Here is a 17825-nt window from a genome sequence, read left to right as displayed (position 1 = left end):
AAATAACTGCAACAGAGGGATGGGTTTGCACCCCGTTTGCATTGGTTGTGTCGTGCCAGAGGCTGCGCGCCTCCTGCAGGGCGCTCATGGCACTGAATTAAGGTTAAGTTTGAAAGTTGAGCACCAGAAAGGATGGGGCCCTTCGCAGTGATGTACCTTTTTTTCACATGTAAGTCTTCCAAAGCATCGTATCTCAATAACACGTCGTACAGTGATAGCAGTAATCGTAACACTTTGCTTGTATAAGTGGTGTCAAAAAAACAACTATTGCAGGCTGAGAGCAGGTTCATTTTCGTGCACCTTCTTCTGAAAAACACTCTTGGAAGCAATTATCGTTTGTAGTTACAGTCTGCAAAGATAATAGTCAGAGTTTTCTGTTCCTGTTTAAACCTGAAAACTAAGACAAGAATATTTGCTGCAGAATTATTTCTGCTTATTTAAGCTGGAGTTCCAGGCTGGGAGAGATGTCTTTGTTCCTTGAGCAGTTCAAATATCAAATCAATTCTTCACAGCTAACCGCAGGATAAGATTTCTTTTGAGTACCCATGAAACACTAATAATGGGATGTTGCTGGTGATTTATCATGAACTTCCGTTCTCGAGCATCTTGAAAATATGGCATAAATTAATATTTTTTAAATTAAATTTTTATAACCTCACTTAATCAGAGGGCAATAATTTCTTCCAGTATATCTGATTAGAAAAACTACTCAGCTCATGATAGAAAACTAAAACTTAAGTTTTTCTCCACATTAAAGTAGTTTTAGGTAACCAGAGCAGTTACCATACTGCGTACAGCCAAATAACAGAATTGTTTCATAAAAATTTTCAGGTCATGAATTTTTTCTTGAGAAAAAAAGAGTTTCTTGAGACTGTGCTTTTGCTGAAGGACAATGAATTATAAAATATACATTTAGTGTTACTGAAAACAGTAGTAGTATTATCTTGAAAACAGCTATCTTCTATAGTTAATAAAGACTTACTAGGTTTCTAACACCTATTATAGACTGGTTTTTAATTATTATTATTATTATTATTATTCCCCTTTACTTGCATTAATGGTAAAAAGTAACACGTTTTGTAGTACCGGTCAGTCCCTTGTGGTTTTAGACCTTTTTGGTCCAAAAGTGGTTTTTGCATGTTCTTCAATTCACATGATAGTTCAACAGCAGCTGACATTGAGATTGAGGGAGGAAGTACACAAAATTCATGAACGATCTCTTCTAAAATCCATGGCATATGTTCAATGTGCACCTCAAAAGATCCTTGAGTAGTCAGTTATTTACATAATTACAACGGCGAAGTATTGCTGCAGTGGAAATTCGATCCATCAAAGTCATATGAATGCCCTTGAAACACAAAACTGGTCTGTTTGTGGCCTTTTCCTTCATCCTCCTACCAGTTCGAATGGCAAACAACACTGAGATGCTACTGAAGTACTGCAAGAAGCAACACTAAAAAAAAAAAATCCATCTTCAACGTGTCTCTTTCATTCATACTCAGGCTGATTCCTCTGCCCATCACTGGGAGTTTCTCTGTACAAATCCACCTCCTCTTCACATCCTTGACATTGCAATAAAGTGGTTTTCTCTGTGGAGCAGAAGTCTGTAGATGACACGGCAAGCTTCCCCGTGTGCAGAGCTGGAAGATGTCCGTGGGGTTACAGGAAGCTGTCCTCCACCAGGTCTGAGGAGTCAATCCCAATGTCGTCCATCATGTCAATGTCCTCAATGGTCTCGTCCTCTCTCTTGATAAAAGTAGAGCTACTGGAACCAGTTTCAATGGCACTTTCTTCAGAGGTCTGGGAACTGGAAGAGACAAACATCTCAGAGAGAAAATACTTGGCGAATGTGGCTGGGTAAGTACTCCAGTCTCTAGCAGAACTGAACACCATCTCTCCATGTGCTTTCTGACCCATAATGCAATTTTAGGTGTCTCTGACCGCCTCTTTCTTAGGACAAGGCAGATCTTGTATCTCAAGAGTAATGAACAACCTTCAGATTAAAAGGAGCATGTTGTACATATGTTCCTCCGAGCGCTTTCTGCCAGAAACTCATTAGAGAAGTAGCTTTATGACACTGCTGTGACAATAGGTCATTTGGGTAAATCTAGGCAGGTCAGGTGAAAATAAGATAACAATAACAGACAATAAGATAATAATAACAGAGGGAGGTAATAAATCTTAATCCAGATAGTGCTTCTTAGACACTTCATTCATCCCTCTCTTGAAAATTGCACAAAAATATAATAAAGAAGACGTTTCTACCTTGCTAATTCTATAAACTATGAATTAAGTGTTGAATTAAACCCTGCCATTCACAGTAAGGGTTACACAGTGTTGTGCTCTAGTGGAATTGGTCATGCAAACTGACAAGGCAGCAGCAAAAAGTCCTGAATACCCTGCTGTCCATTAAAAGAATACCATGGAAGATATTAAAAACAGCTTCTCCCAAATTTTAGAGCTGGTCTCACGCAAAAGAAATCAGTGCCTTGAGACCTCACATGCAGCTCCAAGGCATTGAGCTGTAGGGGCAAGATGTGTTGCAAAATGTGCCCACAGAGCCACCAGACAGCCGCTGTGACTTGGCCAAGCTAGCAAGGGAGTCCCAGTGACATGCAGGAGCACTCTACCAACATTCACCTTCCACTGGCAGTCACAAAAGAGGCCAAATTACGTTATTCCGATTGAAATAACTATGACCATATTGCCATACTTACATGGGACCTTCACAATAAGAAGTCCCAACAGAGCCAAGGAAACCATTTGAAGATTAGGATGCTAAAAAGTGTTAATGCGTGTCACCAAACGTGACCCAGAATGGTGACTATGGGCTACGTGGTCTGTAAACCTCACATACCTGTGCCTGTTCCTTTTGCCAAGCTCATCTTCAGAAACAGGGTCAATGTCGGGCAGGGGGATGATGTACCCGCTGTCAGCACTCAGTCTCTGCTCATCAAATCCGCTCTCCCTGTCCTTTAACTTGTCTTCATTCTTGTAGGTGACACCAATGTAAGCGTTGTCACAGTCCCCTCTCATGCGTGTGACAGCTGGGTGGTCACTTTTCAGGAAGTCCAGGTGAATCTTCTCATAGCTCTGAAAATCACAGAATCACAGACTCACAGAATGGCAGGGGTTGGAAGGGACCTCCGGAGATCATCTAGTCCAGCCCCCTGCCAGAGCAGGGTCACCCAGAGCAGGTTGCACAGGAATGCATCCAGGCGGGTTTGGAATGTCTCCAGAGACGGAGACTCCACCACCTCTCTGGGCAGCCTGTGCCAGGGCTCTGCCACCCTCAAAATATTCATTTCAAACCCCTCATTAGATGCTATTCACTAAGACCACCTTTCTTCAGATGGGTAGCTGTGATTCATTAACCCAGCAGATATTCTGCCCTGTGAGCCAGCAACAGCGGATGGAGAAGCCCAGCATCTTCAAGTCGTTGGGAATTTGAAGCCAGTTTTAGAAGATGCAGGAGTGAGTGTCGCAGCACAGAGCAGACAAACAGATGGGAAAGAGGGGTAGTGAGAGGGGGAAAGGAATGAAGGAATGAAGGTAGGTGGGAAAATGAAACACTGAATGATACGACACAGGGTAATGGCCTCAAACTGAAAGAGGGTAGATTTAGATTGGATATCAGGAAGAAATTCTTTATGGTAAGGGTGGTGAGACACTGGAACAGGTTGCCCAGGGAAGCTGTGGCTGCCCCGTCCCTGGAGGTGTTCAAGGCCAGGCTGGATGGGGCTTTGAGCAGCCTCGTCTAGTGGGAGGTGTCCCTGCCCATGGCACAGGGTTGGAACTAGGTGACCTTTAAGGTCCCTTCCGACCCAAACCGTTCTGTGATTCTATGATTCTGTTAATGATGGGACAGGCAGAACTTGTTCAGAGGTATCAGAAGTGTGTCGGAGCCAAAGAGGGAATAGGGAGGTTATACGTGTGGGCCAAGCCGTGCCTTTTCTAGAATTCTTTCACTGTCTAGAAAATCCCATGAAAATATGTAAAACCCATACTCCAGTAGAAATATTAGGATTCATTAGAAATGGAGAGTTCTGCTTCCCAGCTAATACTGCCAAATTGCTTCTCTCAGTAACCTTAGTTTCATGCTCCCCCAACATGCAATGACCCTGTCCAAATCATGCAATTCATGTAGGGTAGGATGTGCCAGTTCAGTGGTCATGGCTCTGATGGCTGGAACAACACTAATAATTCCCTCTAAAACAGTATTTAGAAAGAGGAAGTTCCAAAGAACAAACCTTTTTGTACTCTCCGGGCAACAAGCTCTCCACAATTTCACTCAAATGGTAGAAAGAAGGTCTCTTCTCTGGTTCACTGTTCCAGCACTTCACCATGATCTCATACCTGCAGATAAGAGGGAAATCAGTTTAACCAAAATGAGCAATCAGACAGAAACTAAAGCCAAAATTGTCCAGAGACTGGCCAGGTGGGGGAAAGCCAAATGCAGACATACACTTCATTGGTGGCATGATCGGGTTTGGCCATTCGGTAGCCGCTCTTGATCTTGTTGTAGAAAGTAGAATCGACCATCATGCCAGGGTATGGTGTGCCACCTGCACATAAAAGAGAAGAAAAATTACTACTCCCTACTTGACTATCCATGCAGAGATCCCAAAGACTGTCTCGCTGTTAATGTCAAAAATTGTTAGCGCTGTAATTTGACATGCCACCAAAATTAATCTTTCCTAGCCGATGTTTCACGTTAGAGCTGTTGCCTTGACCATGTTAAGCCCTGATGTGAAATGCTGACTAAGGAAGATTGAAGCAGGTACTACCTGGAAAAAGATCCTCTTGTGGTGTTTATAGAGTGTATTAACTGGGCACAGAGGCTGGGTGATACCTGGATCAGGTCATCAGCCTGCCTTCAGCAGACCTGAGGTCATGGCTCTGCTCTGCCACTGACTTTCTGTGCAACTTTAGGCAAGTCACTTGCTCTGTCTGTTTTTATTGCCTCTGGCGTCTGCACAACAGCTGAGAACGACGTGGTCTGAGCTATTCTCCTCATCCCGGCTGTAAGGGCAAAGCCTTACTGTGGGTCAGTCCCTCCATGCCCAAGTCTTCCCACCTGGGCAGGTGGCTTTAGACAACAGCAAACACGTCGGGTGAGTGAGTTGTCGAAAGGTCTGGACTCAGCCCCTGAGCTGACACGGTCAAGTGATCATTTGGGGCTACAGCGTACAGACACCGCTGATGTATAAAAGGACCGTTCAAGCTGAAGTCAGTGTTGCAGCAAGATGTCAAAGTTGACTTTCTTAATAAACACCTGAGAAATATCTTTCTCAGGCATAGGAGGCGTTAGACAATGTTTACACCAGAAACCTCAGCCCTTTCAAAAGCAGGATTTTCACCTAAAACTGGGCTTCAGAACGTTCCTTGTAGGTAGGACAGCGAAGCACGGGCTGAGCTGTGCCTCGGTTCCTGAGATATCCAACAGCACTCCCATGCCTCCCAGGGATGCGGGTGAATGGATGTTTACAGGACCCTATGATGCCCAGAGATTACAGTAATCCGTACTGCGAAGAGTGGGGCAACTGCTGTTTTCTGAGAAGCAGCTCTATATGATAACTTATTTTAGAAAATAACATTAGGCTTGGGGCTGCTGTGGGGCAGCAGTAGATGCCATACAGGCGTGATTAATTCTGCTCAGAGTAAATGTGGGCAATGCAGGCCTACTGGAGCAGGCCAGCCACCCGCCCGGGAGGCTAATTAATCAGGCTGAGGAAAGAGCCAGGCTGTTCCCAGCTGGGAACTGTATATTGTCTGTAACTGCTATAGATTGTCATAACCACTTTACGCTGCCATAAACCAACTGTGCGAACAGTGCTGACCTGGAAACGAGAAATCAGCGTCCCAGAAGATTGACATTTGTTTTCTTTCCGTAATGGGACTAAGACGGGCTTTTCTGAAACGTATACAAAGAGACTGTTTCAAACCAGCCGCTGGGCTGGGCTGCAGCCCCCGGCGCCCCGTTGCAAGGGAGAAGCATGTTCCTTCTCCTATTATCCAGGAAATCTATCCTGGCCCAGCATACCAATACTTTTCCATAAGAGCTTTTCACTCAGTGCTTTCAGTTTTCTAGTAAAAAAAAAAAATAATAAGTACCTTGCCAAAAAAAAAAAATCTAAAGAGAACTTTGGGAGAGTATGGACATTTCACTTCACACCCAACGTGGGGATCTGAAACCCCATATAGAAGAATAACTAACAGTTGATTTCACATGTGTATTTTTACTGTAGAATTTGAAATACTTAATGTAGAACAGCTGGAACTGAAAAAGCTTAATCACTACACACACAAAAGTGTTCACAGTACATACCAAGAGAAAATATTTCCCACAGCAGAATGCCGTAAGACCAGACATCACTTAACGTTGTGTACAGATTGTCAAAAATGCTTTCAGGTGCCATCCATTTTACTGGGAGGAAAGTCTGTAGCAAAAAGAAAGAAACCCCGAACCACTCAGATTAGCCATTAACACGCTTCCTATTACAACTGCTATTAGATAGCCAAGATTAAGTTATCTCTAATAAGGAAAGTTGTGTTAACCTGGCTAGTATTTCTTTTTGATTCCACGTAACACAGCCATACCAGGATTATAAGGAATGTTACTATTTGCTCCCCACAAAAACTAATTAAGCCATAACTGTATTCGTTTTATTACTAGCAAATGACCAGGCTGATTGAAGGTATGATAGGAAAGCTGTCATTCCTGATCCAGGTCTGATATGTCATCGGCTGAAGTGTCACTACTTTACACATCACAGTGACAGTTCCTTAATAATTTATCCAGTCACAAAACTTGCCGGTTAAATTGTAAGCCTGTGAAGTCCTTAATGTGGCCAAGTACATTTCAGCTTTAAAGCAGAATTAGGGAAGTTACAGGAATTAATGAACTGAGGAAAAGTTGTTCTCAGGAGCGTTCACCCCAACGGTCAATTAGTGTAACTAACGCTGAATGGGAAGAACATTAAACAGCATTTAAAACTGATACTTCTCATTTCGGTTAAAGCAGAGCCCAGGAGATTAAGAAGTACATACACTGCCCTTGGAGACATAGTTGGAATCATGCATGATGTCTCTAGCCAGCCCAAAGTCACAGATCTTCACGATTTTTCCCTGAGCCAGGAGGACATTACGAGCTGCCAAGTCACGGTGCACACACTGTACGGAGAAGAAAATAAGTTGTTCACAGATGTGCTAATTCCACAAGGGCCATTTCCCTTGCAAAGATCGCTGAAAGAAGATCTGTTAGCTGATGGGCACAGACTTAACAAGACCTTCTACTGAGCAGGCACCTGTATTGCCCCGCTGGCAGGGGCAGGGAGGCCACCAGCCCTCAGAACCAGCGAGGGCTCACCCAGATGTACTGCAGTGGGAAGAAGACAAACGATGCCACCCTTTCCCCTTCTACCCATCAGGTACTAATGATATGTCTATGGTTCTGACCATGGAGATCAGACCACGGGAGGGACTGTTTGCAAGGGCATGTAGCGATAGGACGAGAGGCAATGGCTTTAAACTAGAGCAGGGCAGGTTCAGATTAGACATTAGGAAGAAGTTCTTTACAATGAGCGTGGTGAGACACTGGCACAGGCTGCCCAGAGAGGTGTTGGAGGCCCCATCCCTGGAGACGTTCAAGGCCAGGCTTGATGAGGCTCTGAGCAACCTGATCTAGTTGAAGATGTCCCTGCTGACTGCAGGGGGTTGGACTAGATGGCCTTTAGAGGTCCCTTCCAACCCAACACATTCTATGATTCTGTGCTGGCTTGTGACACTATGGACCCTCCACCCGGACTCTCCTTAGATCCACCACTGTGTCTGGCTTGCTGCCTCCATGAATGTTGCCGGCTGCAATGGGAGAAGAGGACTGGCGGCTGCTTTGATCTTTCCAGCCATGGTCTCAGTTGCCAGGTAAGCAAGAAAGCTGTCTACAACCCCAAAAATAATATTGTGTTGTGTCGTATTTTCGGAATCTAAATCGAAACGCATAGTTGGAGATGAAGATGTTTCTACACTTCCATATAATTTGCTTACTTTTTTATTTACTTACATTTTTAGAAGCCAGGAATTCCATTCCTCGTGCAACCTGGTAGGTGAAGCTCAGCAAATCCAGTAGGCTGAGGCCCTCCGAACTGTCATCTGAGAGAAGGTTTTTGACTTCTGATTCTATTGAAAAAGAGAGAAAAATGTGTTTATGCTGTGGAGTGTGAAAGTAACATCCATTTCCCCCTACCTATCATGATTCTGAGCTGATGACTATAACAGAATGCCATGACCAAAGCAGTCTTTTCATAATAACTAACCACTTTTAATGTCTGCATCAGTCACTGACGCGTACTGCATTCTTAAAAACATCCAGTATTAAATATAGGTCTTGTTTTTTCTCCTGTCTGTATTTTTTTTCCCCAGAGAACTGCAGGAAAAGGTGAAGTTGAAAAGGCCCACCGAAGTGTTTAGCAGGTTGTTTACAATGCTCAGTGCATGGTACGAAAACTTTTATTCAGAGGTGGTGCCTTCATTAGGTTTTTGTGTATGCAAGTGCATTCTTATCCGTTTGCTTTTGCTGAAGGCTGTTATGTTTCCCAGCAAGTATTCACTGGGACTAATCCAATACCAGCAAAAAGGGTTAGGAATTCTATGGCAACAGTGTTTTTTTCTTATGAAAAATGTCAGCAAAAATCACAGTCAAAATTCAGTGACTCATTTACCCCGACTGTCCTAGAGCGCAACATGAGTACATTAGTCTGCCATGGAAATCTGGGACTGGATAGGGTTCAGTTTCTGAGGCCTAGAGGCAGAAGTGACGGTGCCTATTTTTAAAGCAAAGCATATTTGGTTTCTGAGAAGAGGGCCGGGGAATGGGATGCATTCGTTATCCTCATTACATAATCCAGGAAAGTATTTGGGAGTGTTCTGCATTCACTAAGTGTCAGTTAATGTGACATGTAAGTGGGAACAGAGCGATATACATTTACTATTATTATTGTCCACTGCTATTGCTCAAAATCTGGCGAACTACGAGGCTAATAACATCGCTGCATCCAAAGAGTGCCTCCAGCCCCACTGCAGAGCGCAGCCCCTCAGCGCTTCGGCAGAGAAGCGAACGCACACCACGTCCATAGAGACATCAAAAAAACCAAATTCTCATTTGTGCGAGAATTATTAGTATCAATGATGTATGCAGAAGGGACAATTCTCTGTTACCTGAGATAGATTTCTTCTTATAGGAAGCAGGCCGATCATACACAGACCTCTGAATATCAGAGTATTTGGATCCCTCCTTCCTTTCCAGCATTGGCACGTACTGAGTGGTGTCAGCTTGTTTCATGTCCATGTATTCTCCAGTGTTTTCAAATGATAATATCACATAACTGAAATCGGGAAAAAATACAGGTGCATCAGCTACTATTGCCCAGGCGACTTCCCTGCCAGGGCATCCTGTAGCTCTAACAGTTCTCTTATGGTGTACGATTGTGTTACTGTGAAAAGTAAGAGTGTAAGAGCTGGCTTCTTGGTAGGGGATACGTAAAGATTATGTATTACATCATAGTCATGAGTTACCACATATTAGTACATGTTACCATATATCACTGTAGTCATACACAAGGGCTTCAAACTCATCCTTTTGTCAATAGCCAAGCATATAAACATGTATTGTCTAACTTCCCAAAATGCCACTAATGCAGGTATTACTACCTAGGGCTTTCAGTCCAAGGTATTCCAAACTATAGATGTAATTTATTCATCCAAACAGTTTTCATCAAATCCAGTCCTGCTGAACAAACCCCTGCTGAGGTGAATAGTCCTGCCTGTCCTCGGCTACCAACTCAGTTGGTCTATTTGCCTGAGTGGTTTTTCTGAAGGAATCTCTGTTCACCTTCTAAATACTGGCTAATTTTATGACATTGCTTTACTGATGAGTGTATGATGACAAGCTTCCTCCTCCGTCATCTGGAAAAAGTTATGGGGTGAACATTAACCATAAGGAAACTATTGAGACTGGCTAAGCCGCCGGTAGATAAAGGAGAGTACTTGAGTTTGGAGAGCAAACTCTGCCAGGTTGTTTGAAAGGAAGGAGTTTTAGACAGTGGAAATTCCCCAGGCAGGGAAACAAGGAAACCAGGTAGTTGCGCTTTACTTTTAAAACTTGGGTGGGTAGAGGCAAAAGGATGTTTTTACAGAAAAGAGGAACACTGGGCCATGCTTTATTTCTGTTGAAATGTTCTTTGGGACCTCAGGATGCCTATGGAGAAGCCATGGTGGTCCTGGGGCTGCAGGCATCTCTACACAAGGGAAATGTGGATCTAGCACATGTGTCAGGGAGACTGGAAAAAAAGTGCTGAAATCTTCCCAGATCTATGAAACCTGATAAATAAAAGTCTAATAAGAAGAATGAGGGAGGGGTCTAAACCAATGAGTGAGAGGGATGGAGTAAGGATTAGTAATGACATTTCCTTAAGTTGCAGGTCACACTTTTTTTTTTTTTTTCCTTTTTTCCCACCTTCTTGTGCTTTCATCAGCTGGGTTCATCCCAAAGATATCCAAATCTTTCTTTGGCTTCTCTGGGTGTCGGCTCAGGAAATTGTCCCTGTTCTTATGCAGATAGTTCACCAAATCGCCATAAAAGCAGTATTCAGTGATGATGTAAATAGGACCTGATGAAATAAAGCAAAATAACGTATTGATGAGTGGAGTCTTTAAAGAGAAAAAAAAAAAGACTTCAAAAATAGTAGAAAATAGCATATAAAGCATAAAAAGCATTGGGGGTTAATACATTGTTATTTACTAATTATGACTGCAATTACCAAATATCAAGTAGGTTTGTGAAACCTTTTATTTGCTTATATCTGTTGTTAAATCCTTTATTTGACAATTGCGTGCTTGTTAAACAGTGAACAACGGCTCGACAGCAAACCTCCATTTTGTCAGCCAAACCCACCTGATTTTGTACAAGCTCCGAGCAAATTCACGATATTCAGGTGGGGCCCGAGGTGCGTCATTATCTTCAGTTCGGACATGAGCGCCTGTTTTTCACTGGATCTCGCGGTAGCTGTTGGAAAAACACACCAGCCACTCAGTGAGAGCGATCGCCTTTTTCCCCATAACAAAGGATTTCTCCTTGCTTGACTCATTACAGCATTGTGACCATGGTTTCTTGAAGAAGACGGTTCCTTTACTTGACAAGGGGCTTTCTTAAGACGTGGAGAGGAGGCACAAATCACTAATAGGGGACTCATGTAACCCAGCTCAATAGCTGACCCAGCCTATTTGTCCCTCTGCAGGGGTACAGTGGACTGCCCAGGTGGCACAGAGGCACTCTACAAGCTGCTAGTTTCAAGACAAGAAAGTTCCTTGTGGTTCCTCCGGAATCACTGCACCAGATTCTCAGCTCATGAACCGGGAAATCTTCAGGGAACTTAAGATTCTCGCATGAAACCTGCCTATTTCTGCTCTGTTGCATTTCTTTCACTTGTTCACAAACGTTCATGGTTATTCTATCTTCTTCTGAACTTGTGGAGTTATCGTGGCTGCTATGGTCCATACAGCTAAAACCAAACTTTAGATGTTTTCAGAATACTGCCTGAAACAACTGAAAACACCATGAAGCAATCTAAGATATAATTTTAAGTTTCAGTCATTCCACAGTACAGTTTCAACTTTGGATATGGAGAAACTATTGATACACCAGCAATGCTGATACAGCCCCGTGGGAATGTGCTCTACCTAGCTCGGGAACCGGAGCCGCAACAACTTACGTTTCAGCATTTTCACAGCTACTTTCATCACCGGCTGAGAGCGACTCAATCCATATGCAGTCCCTTCGACTACTTTTCCAAAGGCACCAGAACCAAGGATTCGACCTGAACACAGGAAAGAGGGTTATTTATTTCAGAGAGTAACAGCAATTCGCCTCGTTTCCCACTGCCTCTATGGGTTGTGATTCTTGTGTGGAAAGAGCACGTTCAAACAGCCAGGCCACTGGAGTACTGTGTCCAGTTTTGGGCTCCCCGGTTCAAGAGGGACAAGGAACTGCTGGAGAGGGTGCAGCAAAGGGCTACCAAGATGATTAGGGGACTGGAGCACCTCTCTTGTGAAGAAAGGCTGAGGGATTTGTGTCTCTTCAGTCTGGAAGAAAGACGGCTGAGGGGGGACCTTATCAACACTTATAAATACTTAAAGGGTGGGTGTCAGGAGGATGGGGCCAGGCTCTTTTCAGTGGTGCCCAGGGACAGGACAAGAGGTAACGGGCACAAACTTGAGCATAGGAAGTTCCAGCTATACATGAGGAGGAACTTCTTTACCCTGAGGGTGGCAGAGCCCTGGCACAGGCTGCCCAGAGAGGTGGTGGAGTCTCTGGAGACATTCCAAACCCGCCTGGACGTGTTCCTGTGCAACCTGCTCTGGGTGACCCTGCTCTGGCAGGGGGTTGGACTAGATTGATTATGATTATGATTATTACTGTTGTTGTTAAGTAGAAAAGGCAAATATATGTTAAAGAAATGCTGTCATTAAGTACAATTCTTAAACAAAAACAAGCAAGCAAACACCAGGAGCACATCTGCATGTGGGAGCTCAACTCACTCAAATTCGTCTCAGACTTTGCCCTGCCACTCTCACTTTATCCTTTCTAATCATTGATTCTCCTACGTTGAAGTTGACTTCTCTGCCACAGCCAACACCTGACTACAGTACAGTTGTGCCCTTTACTTAAAAATCCGAATTGATCTCCTTAGCCGTAGTTTCGGGCTGTTATATCGATGCTGGATGCATCTAGCGGTAAGATAGACATCAGCAGCACGTCTAGAAATAGACAGGCAGGACCATCAGTGATCTGCAAGAAGCTGAAATACATGTTGATCACACATGAGGGGAAACTTCTCTGAAGTTTAATGTACAAGTGTGTTTCATATGCTTGAATAAATTTTATTGCAAATTTCCAAGAGCTGTAATGAAAAGGCTAATGTTTATACACACTTTACTCTTCCCACAAATCAATTCAGACGAAAATTTTGGAGTATCATATCCTGTATCCTGGTATGGATGCAGCGTGCGGAAGAATTGTGTACAGATTGAGTGAGATTTTAGAGAAATATGAACTGCACAAACATACTCCAAAATACTATATTTCATAGTTTACATATTGAAGAGTAAGTTCACTAAGGCAATGTGTACTAAGTGAATATTTTCAGATTCCTGACAAGCTCTTTATTTTGTTTTATGTTACTTTTTAACTTCCAGCACGGGAAGAATAAGCAGTGACTTTTACTATGGAGATATATGGCATTTTGTCTTTGACGTACGTTTGCAGTTTGAACTTGCCACCTTTGACGCTTCTGAAGGTGTTATCTGGCATGCGATGCCATATGTTTCTGTTATCCTCTAGCAACATCCCCCACTTTTATTGTATGCACGCTTTTAAAAGAAAATTTCCAGCCGAGCTATATCTACGTCACTAACAAGCACAAGAAACAGTTAAAGCATGCTTAGCCGAGCTACCGCTGAAGAACCTCTCCAAGACTATGACAGCATAGTTTGTCATGCGCTCAAAAACTATGCGATTTCTTTTCAAGATTCCGAAGGTTATTCTTCCCAGTCAGGATGTGAGAAAGCTTCCCACTAAATTTCAGACTAATTCAAACAACCTGAGCCTGAAATTTGGCCCCTGAAACTTTTCAGACCAAGGGTCTGGGAGCCACATGGCAGGATGCAGCCCTTCAGAATGTGATGGCATTTGCTGATGCTCCTTGATCTTCTTGTCTTCACACGCCAGTTCCTCCCCAAACCATATTGTCGGCTGAGCGGGAGGCGCACATCTCCCCCTCCATCACCTCTGCTGAGCCGGGGTGCGTGTGGAGACAGTGAGAGCGCTTCCGGAGTGGCGGGGAGCCATCCCTCCTCCTTCCCCTTTTCACCCTTCTCCCCAGACGCAGCCCAAGCCCCATGCGTTTTAACAATTTGGAGTCAGGTGGGAGCTGACTGCTCAAGAGCTGGAGGCATCTGGGATGCCATCACAGTCTTCAGTGGAGCCCAAAATTCTAGCATGTGTTTACTTCTCTTAGTATAAAGGCACCGCTGTGCTCCTCCCACCAGAGGAGCAGCACTGCTTCTCCACCACAGAGGGACCTCCTCATACTAGTGGAGGAACCACCCTTGGGGTTGAGAGCTATTTCAGCCTCTCTTCCCCACCCACGGAGCTTATCTGCTGAGCCTATCGGAAAGGTGCTGGTTTTCTGTGTGAGGGGGACACAAATACAAAGGTGAAGTCTGTGAATTTGTTCCAGACACCACCTTCTCGACTGGATGCTTCTTTAGCTAAAGTTGAACTGGGATGATCAGCTCACCCCAAACTAAATTTTTATTTTCTTGGTCTCCACCAAAAAACCAACCAAGTGACGAGCTTCATAATCTACATCCAGTTTTTAGTCTTATGAAAAATTAGACACCACATCCCTAAACGCTGCATAACTTGAATCTTAACTTGCCTTTTCCAAATGGGGATGGGTCTGACTCTGTGTCAGACCAGCATTTCATTTTATTAAGGCCACCAGGACAAATGGGTGGCTTGCTGGGTAGCGACGGGAACGACTCTGACACCTCCTTACAGCTACCCCAGCATCCTGAGAAACGGCAGCACCTGGACCCCGCTCCTCAAAAAACCCTGCCCTTGGCCATCTCAGCTGAAGAAGGAGGTCCAGGTCCTGCTGGGACCTCGCTACTTCTCAGCAGAGCCAGGAGAAGGCAGTGGCCTGCCAGCAGCTCACTGCATTACCGCGTTTCTCATCCTGTTACACATCTCTGTGCTGGCTGCTGAATGCTCTAAATAGCAGAGTACTCCATACATTGCGGAGGGGCGATACCAAAGGGAAATTTGCAGCTCAACCCAAATTTATCAATTGAAACTCCAGCCAGCCAACGCTGAGAGTTGGCATTTAACGTGGCGCTGCACTCCAGGCCCTACTAGCTAGAAAAACAAATAAAAGCCAGCTGGCTTACACAGCTAGGATGGGAAATGCTTGTCTGGCTGAGCCAAAATGGGTTTGTATCCCGCTTCAGAGCCTCCCGGAGCTAAAGGTGTAATTGCTTTGCCGCCGTTTCCCGCTTCGATAAGAGAAAACCCGCACAAACCAGCATTATCAGCCCCAGAAACAAAGGAGGTCCCCACCAGCAAGAATTTTATACAGCAAAACTGCCAGTGGGTAAGTGTTAACCATGTCGAGAAGAATGCTTGTACAATCCAGGCTGCTAAAAGGGCATGTAGCATTAGTTTTTTAAGCACCGACTATCCTGAATATACTTGTAAACAGGAAGGCATTGAAGTAGGCTGGTGCTCGTGAGTCAGAGGGAGACAAAGTCACAGCGGTGGTCTGTTAACGGCTCAGATCTGACAAATCCTATTTAGGCATATAATTAAAGTCTGGGTTGTAATAAAATAATTCCATTAAATATCCACCCTCCTCTAGTTTTCAATTAGCAACATGAATTTAATTAAAGGGTATCATTCCTGAACCAGAAATTTTTGCGCTGCCGCTTTGAAGAATTAACATCAATTCTTTCTCTGTGGTGGGCGAAGGAGAACTACACCAGGGGAGTGTGTTTCTTACAATATATCAAACAAAAAACGTCTTTCGTTTTCTTCTCCTGTATTTTGTGTATACAACTTGGTGAACAGACACCTCCAAGAGAGGGATGCCTTGTGAATTTGAAGTGTTATCTAGATAGAACATGAAAACTGTCTATAATCATTACACTTTCAATTGATATAAATGACAGATTGGGCCAGCCCTGAAGAAGTAGTTACTAACTGAAATCTATATGGACTCCAGTGCAGGGATAGCAAAGCAAGAAAGCAGAAAGGGAGGGAAGGATAGTAGCCCCAAAAATAACTTACTAAGTTACTCAGTACTGATATATGCACATCGTGGATTTATAATTTAGAAAATATTTTTAATAAAACTACGTAACTACTTGCAGATTTCCCTTGGCCTCTACACATAAGTGTGTAAATGCCTTGCAAATAAAAAATGCTGATGCATTTCTTGTGGGTGCCTTAGCGGAAGTGTTGAAGAGGGAATTTAATGCTGGGAGAAGCCCCCTAAGCCATGTGGAGGTGGGCATTGCACGAGAGGCATATGGAGGAGAGCTGGACCAGAGGCATGGGAGACACTAACCCAAGGAGCTCAAGGCTGACACCACTGCAGGGGGAGAGGAGGATGTGGCAGGAGAACAGACAGGTACAGAAAGGCTCTGGACTTCATGGCCATGAGTTACATCGCAAATCCCAGTAGCAGAGACCTCAGAGTTGTCCTTAATTGTCCTTCTCCCCAGAGAAGGATGGGATTAATCCCTCAGAGGAAACTTACCAAGCACTAACCCGTCTCGAGGAAACTCCCATCTGGAGTCGTAAGGCAGTTGCATTGGGTCCACGTAAATGTATTCGTGGCCATCAGGGCTGATAGACTCAATGACTCTCCATCTTATCTCATACCTCGGCTTCTGCAAAGCACATCGAATGCAAAACCAACCATTAGTCTGACTTCAGAGCAGATCAAAACCCAGCAGGGTTCAGCATCCAAACTGAAATAGGCTTTTTTCTACATTACCTGTTTCCATATGATGACCAGGACAATCAGTGAAATTATCACAATCACTAACAGCACTAAGACAGCAGCAGCCACTGTCAGTTCTGATCGCAAGGCTGTGGAATAAAAAGAGAGACCATATTTTCCTCCTGAACCACGAGGAACATGACACACACAGAAAACATCCACCTCCCATACCGTCGCAGTTCCCATGTCCTGCAGATGTGGCAGGAGTGGTCCCTGGGGCTGGTGACTGTAAGGTCTTGCCAAGCCCAGAGCTGCTCTGCCTTTCTGTTTCAAAACCAAATGTAGAGATTGTCTGGAAGAGCATCCTACAGCCAGTGGCCATAAAACGATAAAATGAATCATGGAACCACATAACAAGCAAAAAACTGATGCACCATAAAACCCTGTAGAATGCCTCACCCTCAGATGTCACAAGTGGAAAAAAAAAAAAATCCAACAAACATTTCCATTAATTTTTATCTGCAACAATTCACATTTTTATCTATTAAGACTGAACTGGAGTGTGTTAGGGAGGGGTCAAACTGGCTGCTGTAATTTCACAGAAGGACAAAGCAAACTCACTGGGAGCCACCAGCTTTAGTTCCCGAGTAACAGCACCAAGGTCATTCCTCGCCACACACCGCACAGCCAGCGTTTCCTCGACCTTCTGGAAGGTCACCTGGCTTTGCACCATATTTTTCTCATCTAGGTGGGCTTCCATGTGTATATCAGAGATATTGCTAGTCAAAAGAGTCCATGAGGTGTCATTGCTGCACCTGCAGGGAAGAGTAACAGGGGAACAGGCATTGGGCTTAGATATGGGTAGAGAAGAGTGAACAGAACAGCAATCACCTTTCCCTCTTTCTTCTGACAACGTTCATTTTAGAGACCAGAAATGCTTAAGACCACCTCTGCAAAAAGCCTACATCTTTCTTCCCTCAGAATAATTTGCCTTCTGATCCTCATTACTGCTGCCACTTTGAGGGGCTGACAACGCAGCCCAGCAGGTCTGGTGTAGACAGACCTTGGTGTCGCTATGGATCCCACAGGGTTACAGTACTGGATGTTATCTCTATTTTTCCCTGAATCCTTAGTGCCGTACAAGGCTCCCTGGGGCAGGGCGAGGAGGACACTCGTCCACCAGGCAGTAAGAGGTTTTAGCACGATGTGAGTAGAACAAAGTTGGGAGGTACCCAGGGCTCCTACCCTCCTCCCATGCATGGTCTC

General features: G+C 44.2%; 1 protein-coding gene across 1 annotated transcript in view; it reads right to left on the bottom strand.

Moving 5' to 3' along the window:
* Positions 1–1135: 1135 nt before the first annotated feature.
* Positions 1136–17825, bottom strand: part of PDGFRA (platelet derived growth factor receptor alpha) — a 33591-nt gene continuing 16901 nt past the window's right edge. Inside the window, exons 10-23 of the mRNA XM_074588080.1 lie at positions 17181–17374; positions 16614–16708; positions 16374–16506; positions 11769–11873; positions 10952–11062; positions 10514–10667; positions 9217–9383; positions 8063–8178; positions 7051–7173; positions 6329–6440; positions 4466–4565; positions 4251–4356; positions 2858–3093; positions 1136–1807 (exon numbers count right to left, since the gene is read on the bottom strand). Of these exons, the coding sequence (XP_074444181.1) occupies positions 1660–1807; positions 2858–3093; positions 4251–4356; positions 4466–4565; positions 6329–6440; positions 7051–7173; positions 8063–8178; positions 9217–9383; positions 10514–10667; positions 10952–11062; positions 11769–11873; positions 16374–16506; positions 16614–16708; positions 17181–17374 (1900 nt within the window). The 3' untranslated portion in view covers positions 1136–1659. The remainder of the gene's footprint in view (positions 1808–2857; positions 3094–4250; positions 4357–4465; positions 4566–6328; positions 6441–7050; positions 7174–8062; positions 8179–9216; positions 9384–10513; positions 10668–10951; positions 11063–11768; positions 11874–16373; positions 16507–16613; positions 16709–17180; positions 17375–17825) is intronic.

This window comes from Larus michahellis, chromosome 5 (assembly GCF_964199755.1).
Source record: "Larus michahellis chromosome 5, bLarMic1.1, whole genome shotgun sequence".
Taxonomy (NCBI): Eukaryota; Metazoa; Chordata; class Aves; order Charadriiformes; family Laridae; genus Larus; species Larus michahellis.
The sequence above is the reverse complement of the archived record's forward strand: the minus strand, read 5'-3'. Positions and strand labels throughout refer to the sequence as shown.